The following is an 11198-nucleotide window of genomic DNA, read 5'->3' as shown; positions in this document are numbered from 1 at the left end:
CAACGTATTATTATGCAACTTTAATGGGCGAGAATGCAGATAAAGATACTGTTCTGCCGGAGATGTTTTCATTTGTAGTACAAGTGCACTTATGCAGTCATCAATCAAAAAAATACCCTCAAAATCTGACTGATGGATCGATTTTTATAATATCTATAACTGCACAGAAAAACTATCCAGAAAGTGGGGCTTTCCTTCAGTGACCCGCTTACCGCATTACTCAGGACAAACAAACGTACACGTCCGAGAATCGCCCGAATGCCGAAACTTTTCCAACTGATCCTGTCAGAAATACACAACCTTTCATCTCAAATCCTTCGATATGACATGGGGGCGATAAAAGGCAATTTATCACCTACATAAACACACGATTTGGGGCCCCATTTATATTTTGGAAGGATCTACGTTTGAGTGTCCACCGGCGGAGTAATACCGGAACGAGACCTTCAGCCTGAGGCCACACCAATTTAATTTCTTGGTTCACGGATTCGCTCGCTCCTATTTTTTGGAAAAAAAAATAAAAATTACCACTCAGCAAATTTTCACCATTAATGAAATCATTCACTAACTTTCTGGTGTAGCAAATTGGCCTTTATATTATAAGCTCCTTAAAGTGTGGTTACAGGTGCTGTTACTGTACAGTAATAGTGTTTTCGTACTTTTTTCAAGCTGAAAATTTTTTATTCTTTATGTTTTGGATTAGCCATTACCTTTACCCCAACCATTTTACAATTTTTATTTTTATTTCGCCCTCTCGCTCCATATTTTTTATGAAAAAATCCGTGAACCAAGAAATTAAATTGGTGTGGCCTGAGGGTGCAATTTTTTTGTAATTTTAAGAAACCAATTTTCATCATTATCTTTATCCTCTCATATTTCCTACAGTTACAGAGATGCTTGTGAATGTGCTGAACATCTGTTCAGATGATGAACTCATGACAGAGGGTGATGACACCTTTGAAGGTAGGGACCAACGACAACCAGCTACAACCTTTGACTGTATGGTTGTCAGAAGTGGAATTGTCTGGCTACGGTTGCCTCTGAAAAAGGTCAAATTCAATGAAGACAGAAATTATATGCTGGATGAGAAGTTTCAGTTTTCACATGGCGGCGATCACTGACAGTGACGTTGACAGTAGGTCAAGCTTAGGCAAAACACCCACAGTATTTTACATTTCAGGCAAACCTTTTTATTTTTAAGCTTCACTTGTAAATTGCCATTCAATGAATTTCAGCTGCAACACTGTAATTAAGAAAAGATCACAACAGCCAGACGTTTCTGCTTACCCACATCACATAGATGTTATCTTGCCTCCATCTAGGAGCTTGGTATTTTGTCTAAGTGCGAAACATGTGAAGCACCAACTTTTCTCTCTCCTGACTTTTGCTCTCACCATTGTGTTCTTCGTATGCATGTTCTGTCTATGTGTTTGAGCTGTTTTCAACTCTTCTTGCTGTCACCTTCTCAGAGTGCCATTGCCTAGTCATCCTCCCTCCACCTGACCTTGTTTTAGTCAAAACTCCAGGATAACTTGGAACTTGTTGCTGTAGTTTGATAACATTTTGTGGCCATGTTTGAAATTATGGAGAAAGCACAGCTTCCTTTCAAGTACACGCCTTGTTTTCTATGACAAAACTTCCAAAGACTTGTTGAGAAATCTTATCTCTAAGTCTTAGCTAAAGAGAAGGAAAGGTACTGTAATGTCTGTATTATTATGAAGCGTTTGTACATCTGTTTTGTCCCTGCCATGTTGGACCATCTTAACGTCCATACTTCATCTCTCTTCCACATTGCTCGTTGTCCTCCCACCAGGTCTAGACCTGCCCAATGGTAAGTTGTATGTTCCCTACCCTTCCCTCCATCCCCACATGTTCCACTTTGGGGTGTGACAGCTGTGGTTCTACTCAACCCAAAGGGACGGAAAAAAGATCATAGTGAGGCTAAGATAGGGCGAATGCTGACTGTCTCCAAAATCACATCCAGTTGCTTGAGTAACTGCTATTTGGCATATCTTCTAACCTGGATGTCTAACCTTCATTGATATAAGATAGGAAATGTACATGAACTTTTGTATTTTCTGGAGCACATTCTCATCTATGTTAACAAAAGATCAAGCTTTTGTAACCAGAGGGAAGAAATGACACTGGCGCATTATCTTGCCAGGCATTTTTTCAAGGTTAAATTAAGCTTTGGTTCGATTTTACAATTTGTAGGCTGTGATTTTTACCAAATTAGACAAGGTATGTTCTAGATGACTCTTGCAGACAAAGTACATGTAGTACCTTTTGATTTCCTAGAAAATTTTGTATCCTATAAAAGTGTGTCGTAGTAGGGCTTTGCAGTTGTCACACCATCAAGGAATATGCTTCAAGTAGTCATTACCTGTTTTCTCTTGCCTTGTCTACTGTCGCACAAGAGTGGAGATCCTTAACAATGTGTTGCTTTTACTCTTAATTATTCTCAACTGCACGAAGTGACTGTCCTTTGCCCTTTCCTGTGTGCATCTTAGCCAGAACAGCCTTGAATGGTGATTTCCAACTGTTGCCATGTTGTGTTGGCCCTGGCTGTCTCCTGCTTGTTGTGTTGAAGTTGTGCAGTGTTGGTTGAAGTGATTCTGTTATGCTGTAACACCAAAAGGTCTTCTTACAAAATCATTTAGCTTGGAGGCAGCTTAAATGATATATCAAAGTCTCGACTTTTATGTGTCACTCATCCGGTTTTACATGTGTTCAAAACATTCTGTTTACCAAATGCTTTTGTATGAAGACCTTTGCTGATTTGGATACTAAATGAACATCACACAGTGGTCACTTTTACTTTGGAATAACATTGGGACTTGGAACATCCAATCAACTTTTAGTAAAGCAGTCCTTATTCTATGGAATTATGAAACAAATGCACTTTAGTATAAAGTCAACATTGTGCATGAACATTCAGCAACTCATAGAATTAAGCAGCTTACAGTTGATTGCATTTTCCAAGTCCCATTGTCTTTCCAAACTTTAAGTGACCAATGTTTGGTATTATGTATCTACATTTTTCTTTTAATTTTGCTCTCAAGCTTTACAATTGATTGATTACCACACAAATGAGCTATACCCTGATTTCAATGTAATTCAATCTTTTATTGAGCTACAATCATTCAAATTGGAATAAATTGGTATAGTGTCAACATGTATTTATGATGAATAATCACATGCCATTTAACTGGCTGAGATGCCGTCTACAGTTCCTGAATTAACATGCCATTCTTGTCCACTTCACTAGCGACAGATTCGGACGATGGGCAAGGTAAAAAAACTCCCTAAGGACTATCTAGAATCAAAATATGTAGCTGTAAAGTGTTCTTTCATAGGAGGGTTGACAATAAGCTTTATAAAACCCTCCAAATTTTTAACTTGTTGGCAGCTCCAAGTATAATTTGTGGTGTTATCAAATTTGACATTTCCCTCAGGCATCGTTTAAATGCCACCGTTACCGAAAGATCTTTAGCAAATGCCAAATCATCATCTTTATAAGAAGGCATTGGAAAGTCATATTTCTGCTTGGAAAATGGCAACAATATTTGCTGTTGCTTAACTATTATAACTTACACACTCATTGTTGCTGACTTGCTACTGCTGACAGTTTGTACCAAGTGAAATGCATGATATTGATACCCTTCACAATCTTCCTGTAATGAATGTTTTAAGTCCTTCCTTTTCTATTTTCATGGAAACATAGTCCTTTTGGCTGTTGAAATGTCAAGACCTTCTGGCAACAGAAAATCTGCTATGTCTAATGATGTGTTTGACGTGTGTTTCATTGCCAGATTTGTGTCTTCCAGCATTTTACCTTCTTGATGTGGAAGGGATTCTTTGGCATTGTTTGTAACTGTTTTCATACTGAAAGCATGGATTATTACTTCCAAAGTATTATCATACAGGAAGATGTGGATGGGGTATAAGTATTTTGCATGATATGCAGATGAGTGGGTGAGATGAGATGTATAACACCAACCTGATAAGTTATACTAAATTTGCCCCTACTGTCATATTTTGAGCATCACTCCTGGAAGGAACACTTGAGACAATATAATACTTTCACCTCTGCTGTAACCCTTTAAGCCCAGACCACCACTGCTTACTCCACCATAAGGTATCGGTCTCAACGAATAAGGTGCTGCATGCTTCACATTGTCACCCATTGCATGATGATTATTGCCTTCCCCCAGACGCATACAACAGTATGGGTCTTACCTTGAGCCTGGCTGCTAGGCAGGTTACTACTACTGCTACTACTGATGAGGGTAAGGGTATCTGGCCCCTGCGGATAACCCGGTCAGAGTGTGTGTGGCCTGCTGTTGAGCTAACAGGCTAACCCAACTGATCAGAGCACTGCAGAATGGAACGGTCTGCCAGGTGGTGTTGTGTCACTGCTACTGACCATCATAACCAGGGTACTCGCTCCTGTAATCTGAGTTCCTTTCAATCAATGTACTTTCCTTGAATCAAATTTCTTAACAGGTCTCTCTTTTTTTCGTCAAACAAAACACTTGAAATTTGTACACCTGTATATGATCTTAGCTGTTGTGTGGTGTATATTATCCCTTGCCAAAACCTGTTCAGTAAGATTAAATTGAACTTGAATTGTAATGCTTGATATGAAGTTTTATACCTTTTTATAGCTGATAGTTCAGGCTTCATTATCCATCTTCCATGTAATATGATTAAACAATCAACCTACAAACCAATTAATCACCTTTCGTTAATCAAGTTAAAGTGAAAATGAAATTAATCAAGAAAACAAATACACTGCACATATGCAGTGTCCATTTAGTAATCTAATAACTATTTCATATAGATAGTGAGTCGACATTAACATAGTTTTGTGCAGTTGTATGAGAAGGTTTTATCTTTGAAATCAGATGTGGTGTTCAGTATTAATTGCAGCAAGTACCAACCTAACATTAACATAGACATGCCATACAGTCAGGTGCGTTCTTGGTGCAAATACAGCTGATTTGCATGTAAAACTTCCATATCCAGTACAGTTAGGTCAAAGTGGTCAGAGCTGTGACACAAAACCCCTGAGCAGATCTGCAGTGTCCTCGACTAATCTGATTGACATTTTAACAGTTTGATTTGCTTTTGTACTAATTTTTTTCTTATGCACGATGTTTTACCGAAAGAGCCTGAACGATATTGCTGAACTCATGTAATGTGTTTTGTAACAACTAATCAGAAGTAGTGAAGAAAAAAAAACATACATGAAGAAACATGATTGTAGCCCTGGATGTAGCTATGCTAGATTTCTAGGCTAGGAAATAACTGTCCTGCAGTTTGAGGAAACATCCTTTTCATGTCCTTTTCAGAGCATCTCTTGTAGAAGATCTGAAGTATCTGCAAAAAAGCTTCTGAAATTGTACAAAAAAACTGCCATCTATTCACGCATTGCCATTCCACTAAAAACATTTAACTGACTGGTTGAAATGTGGTAGTGCCTTTTGTAGCTTTTAAAAACTATACCTTCACAATTGTGAGCACACAATTCTCACCTCAGGTCAGTTCTAACACATGTAGAGGCTTGCTGGCATTATTTTTTTTTTGTTATGTATTTTTAAAATGCTGGATGTGTAGGAAGAAAGTTCCTGGAGGGCTTGTTTTGATTGACTTTCTTTCCAGGAGGTTCTGTCAGAGAACGGAAGGAGATCATTAGGAACAAGATCCGAGCAATTGGCAAGATGGCCAGAGTCTTCACTGTATTACGGTGAGTTTTTTTTTTTTAGGACCACTCTAAAGTAACACTTCCATTAGAATTGTCTTCTTTGATTAGGCCTATCTGTACAAACAGTCAAATGGTATCTGCTGTCATTCATCAGGGACCTGGGGATGTTGTCTGAAAAGACTTTTAGATACATTCTCCAGTACATGTGTATTCAATTCATGGTCTTAGTTGTCTAACTGTGGATGATGGGAAATGACAATGTTCTAAACCTTTTACTATGTATGGACCGAAATAGCAGAATATATGGTTATGTACAGTTAAACCTCTACAATTGACCACCTGGACATAAGGAACAATTGGCCAATATGACCACTTTTTGATTGCCCGTTACCTTAGATGATTGTTTTCCATTGCACAAGCATTAAGAATCCTGCCAATGGTGCCTACATTGACCATAAATTTCATCTGTCCCATTTGGTCTTTTTGGACGCTTGACTGTACATATGTATATATCATCAAAATATCTCCTGTGCCCTCTCCAGAGAGGAGAGTGAGAGTGTTCTGCATCTGAAGGGACTGACCCCTACTGGGCAGCTTCCCCTCGGAGCCCTGTCTGGAGGAAAAGACACGCTACAAAGTGGTATGTACCAGACACCCCCGCCACTGGGAGTAAGGTTCAATCAGTGCATGCAGCCTAATCTTTGTTTTTGTATATTCATGCATATATCTTTATAACATTGATTGTTGCAATATATGCTTAAACCTGTTGAATTTGCATGGAATGATTTTTTTCTTATTTTTTTCTGGTCATACCGTAATGAGCTTAATATACTTATACTAGGTGGAAACAAAATGTATTTAGAATCTCTATTTGACTTTAATGATTCACCTCAGTAATATATATAGCTATTGCTTCTTTCTCTCCTTCCAGTCATTTCAATTCTTTTGTCTTAAAATGTTTTTAATCATAGGCATATATTAGTAGTGTTGTGACAAGGACGACAAGCAATACTTTTACTTCAGAAAGTTGTGGAAATCCTGTGGACGTGATAGGGTGTGGCAGAAGACACTCAGAAGTTGTGAAATGTCCTTGGGATTTTGTGAAGGAATGTTCTTTTTTCTTCTTACATTTGAGCTTGTTCAGGAATTGCTGAGCAGGAAGGTACTTTTCCAATAGAATTACTCACCATTTAGGGTTAGCCACAAGTTCCTGAACAACAAAAAAATTAGTAGGAAAAGGAAGTAAAATGACAGTAGATGTAGCACAAGGTGGTCATGTAACTGTAGATGTTGTAGATGTAACAGTAGAAGTAGACAAAAAAGTAGCTGTGTACTGTGGTTTATATCAAGTGTTTTGACCCCCAAGAAAAGGTATTTTAGGAATGAATGTAATTGGCACAGTAATCGATGTGAAAATTCAAGTGGTTGGTGTATAGTACTTGTGTTGTTTATTGTCAATGGTAGGAGGCATCAAGGTTGTGTGTTGCCCAATATCAACATTTTATTTTGCCTCTGTAGCTGTTGCTATGATGGAAACATACTTGATATGAAGCGATGCACTAAAGTACATGTACATGGACCTACACACACAACCTTGGTGAAACATGGGGATAGAGATGCGAACTCTGTCCCTATGTGATGCAGTTGACTGAAGACAAGAGTTTACCCGATAGCTTATGCCTTCCTTTTCTTTGCCCAGTTTTGGTTGGTGAAGCTTCGGCAAATCATCTGTAAATGCGGATGATAACTTGTACTGTGAAAGTAATTGTATTTGCTCGTTTGGTGCTTTCAAAGCCACTTTGATTTGACTTACCAAACGAGCACAATGCAAACTCTGTTCTCTTTTCTCCGCATTGGCATTGTTCAGGAATCGCTGAACGTGAAGGTACTTTGCTTACAACAATTACTCGTGGAGTATGGCTGTAGGTTTAGTCTGCAACCTTTATGTTGTCCGCGTCACCACTTGTACATACTTTGTGCACCTCCAACTGGAGACAAGCAAGTTGCCTCGTAAAATTCTCAAAGTAGTGAAGTATTGTCAAGGTGTGATCGCCCTACTGGTGCTTTTGCTTTTCCCCATGAAATGCAAACGGTTCATTGTTGGCTCGCATAACTTTTGCTTCTGAGAAAACAGGGTTTCCACTCAGGGAAAGACAGCAGACGTTACTTCTTGCATCAGGGTGTCATTATCTCGACCATGACAGTATTTCACTAGATGATGATGTTGTGTAGAGTAGTTTGATGTCCCAAGTTCCAGTACTGTTTCCAGGTCTTGTGAAGTTGGTTTATTCTGCAAGTATTTTTCAGTGTTTATCTGTTTGATTGATTAATTGAAATAGGGTCCGCAGTGTGTTACCTGGGTCAAAATACATATTTCCATAGCACACAAAGTTTCCTGGGCTGAGTTCCAAGTGTGTCTCGTAAGACGTGCTTGTAGCTCAGACTAGTATCCAACCTGGCTCTTTGGTGTTAAAGTCTGAAGGTTTGGATTGTTGACTTCACACAAAAAGCAAAAGCAGGGAAAACTTAATTGTGCCTCCTGAAGTAAACAGGCCCAGTGTGAAAAAATTAAAACTTTGTTCCAACACAAAAAAAATTCATGAATTTTCGGCCCAATACACCGACCTTCATCAGATAAATGACTCGCTGCACTAATCCGGAGCGAGTCATTCATCTGGCGAAGGTCAAAGTCTACAGCCGGAAATTTATGGTGAGTTTCTTTTTGTGTTGGAACAAAGTTTTAACTTTTTCACTATAGAATTTACCAACACAGATGAGCTTTCACTCGAATAAACAGGCCCAGGTTGCACACCATGGCACTTTGTCCTGCAAAAGTCTGTGCAAAGGCAACTCATCCAGATAGCACTTGTGTGTGTGTACCCTATTTAGCCTCCCCACCCAAAAAAATTTTTCTGCATTGACAGGTGCTAGCCAAGTTGGCTGCCTGTATGCGGATCATTGTGATCCCTTTTTATTCATTTATCAAAAAAATATGGACAGTGAACAGCAAGGCAGCCATCGTGTCAAATTTCATCTGGTTTTAAGTGTTAATGTAGCAACTGCCACAAATTGCTAAATAGGCTGCAACAATTAATTAAATGTCCTGCTGAAGATACAGCTACATGTATCACTACATTCGCAGGAATTGGACACCATTTAAAAAAATCAACATCTCTAGAGAGGACACAGTTCAGCCTAAATTCTTTCAACACTGTTGTTAAAAGATTTGCTATGATCCCATTTGAGATCTAGTATTGTTCATTAACTCTTATCATCTGCTACAATGAAAAATGATAAGATAAAATTAGTCATCAAATTGAACAAGATTGAATTGTCATAGCTGAACGTTCCTCTTTACATTGACTGCTTTCTTGATGATCTCATTTTCTCACCTGTCTTCAGCATTTTCTTACAAACAACTCTTCAGGGAGGAGGGTACAAAAGTTGTTGTAATTTGTGTCAAATTAAATGTTGTGAAATGTTGTGGTAGTCTTGAGGTACACTGTAGGTAGAACTACACAGTATGCACGTCTTCATTTTAATCTGTAGTCACTGTCAACATTGTTTAGAAAATACTTTTTTTGAGTCAACAGTAATCTGTTGGTTATGGGAAAAGTAAATTCCCTGTAGCTGTGCACCATTGGTAGAGTACTTCTGTGCATATTTATGTGTTGTTGCAGAGCAGATTAAAGAGTGACTTATGTTGTTGCTCCAACTCTAGCAATCCAGGGTTACAGTGTCAACACCAAGATCCAGTCCTTCGAGGAAGCCAAGTCGCTTGATCGGGTGAACGAGAGGATGCCTCCGCGCAAGGACGGCACCATGCCATCCAAAGAGACCATCGAAGACAAGAAGGATGGCAAGGATTCTGCATAAAAAGGCATTGCTGGCACATTAGTATCGTTCATGGGGCCAGCAAAGGGTACATCCTCTGAAGGCATGGGGCTTCCTTCCCCTCCCATTTACATACTGTACAGTGTATTGTATAACAGCCATAACAGAAATAATTGTGTAACCCTGTTGTTTATAGTCCTAATCTCAGAACTGTTTCTGAAGATTTGCTCGGGTATCCAGTACTAAAATGCAGTTACTTACATAAAACCATTGAGGGATAAACGCAATGACGACATTGTTCTCTACCATTGTTTGCAAGCAAACTTGTAAAGGTTACCCAAGTTATTTAATGATTTTTAAACAAAAGTTTATTAATTATTATGTCAATTGTTGATGGCAAATATTTTGGATATGTCCTTGCATAAGGTAAGAAATGGACTGATGTTTTCTTTTGTTTTCTTTAGGTTCTATTTATTGATGACTGTGTGTTCTTGCATAGTATTGAACTGCTCAATTTCTTGATGAAATTGCAGTTAGCTATCAAAATAGAACCAGTTGTACTAGAGACATTGCCTTTTGAATTTTGCGCAAGGTTATCAGAACTTTAATAAGTCTGCAGCTTCAAGTATAGGAAGCGAGACAGGCAGTGTTGTATTACTTCTGTTTATGTTAGAATACTATTGTCTTTATGTATAACTGGTGGTTCGCAATGATAGTATAGTGGGACCTGATTTTTTTTTCTACCTGTTAGAGAAAATGAATTGGGGAGTTTATGACACATACTTTGCTGTCTTATAGGAAGAAGAACTAATAGTACATGTAGTCTAGCTTCAAATGGTGTGCAAAGTAAGTTTCTGTTACTATGTAATGTGTCAGCTCTGAGTCTCCATTCTAGAAACCTTGTCAATATTGTGCTGTTTGCTGTCTGTGTATTCTTTACAATTGTAAAACTTACGGGGCTCCCAAAGAATATATATATAGCATGACTATAAAATCGTTAGAAACAAAATCAATAAACATTTGTATGAACTATTAAATGCATGTTAATAAGAAAACCTTCAGGGGTTATGTTCATAGAAGAAAATTAGCAAAAGCATGCTCTCTGTGGGATATGTAGTGTAGATGTGTTTCTGGTCTGTGTCTGTACAAAGTCGTTTTTTTCCTGCCCAACACTTTGCCTCTCAAGTGAGGAAGGGATGTGGTAGATGGTACCGGTGAAGTATGTATGTAACTAGTTTTGATTCTGAAGAGCTTTTTCTTTCTTTCACTTCTGTTTCCACAGGAGCTGTGGAGTCACCTTCAGGGTGTCTCAGAAACTTTGTACACTTGATATCAATTCTTGTATGTTAGATGTGATAATTCAACAAGTGGTATAAAGCTGTGGGTCACCGCCAGGGATTCTCTTTGTTGCTAGTAGAGTTGCTTTTCTCGAACCTTAGTAGTACAATGATCTTTGATGGAAAGTTGTTCATTTTCTGTCTCATATTGTTACAGTTGTTTTCTTTTAAGTGTTGGATGTACAACTTAAGAAGTCAGCAAAAGCTCACATAGCATGCTGAACATGTGTACCACTGTTCTGTGTATAGAACGCCATGGGAAGTGAATTGCACTGCCAGTGGATGGGGTTGGATGCCTAGTTCTGCTGATTTGACAATAC

General features: G+C 38.5%; 1 protein-coding gene across 1 annotated transcript in view; it reads left to right on the top strand.

The window, feature by feature from the left end:
- Positions 1–11198, top strand: part of LOC118412558 (serine/threonine-protein phosphatase 2B catalytic subunit alpha isoform-like) — a gene marked incomplete in the record, with an annotated part of 40093 nt that overhangs the window by 27832 nt on the left and 1063 nt on the right. Inside the window, 9 exon segments of the mRNA XM_035815485.1 lie at positions 886–963; positions 1814–1831; positions 3269–3292; positions 4215–4289; positions 5665–5749; positions 6250–6347; positions 6843–6869; positions 7575–7592; positions 9429–11198. Coding sequence (XP_035671378.1) covers positions 886–963; positions 1814–1831; positions 3269–3292; positions 4215–4289; positions 5665–5749; positions 6250–6347; positions 6843–6869; positions 7575–7592; positions 9429–9583 — 578 coding nt within the window.

The sequence above is a fragment of the Branchiostoma floridae genome, chromosome 3, assembly GCF_000003815.2.
Source record: "Branchiostoma floridae strain S238N-H82 chromosome 3, Bfl_VNyyK, whole genome shotgun sequence".
Classification (NCBI taxonomy): Eukaryota; Metazoa; Chordata; class Leptocardii; order Amphioxiformes; family Branchiostomatidae; genus Branchiostoma; species Branchiostoma floridae.
Note: the sequence above shows the minus strand (reverse complement) of the source record. Positions and strands in the feature narration are given on the sequence as shown.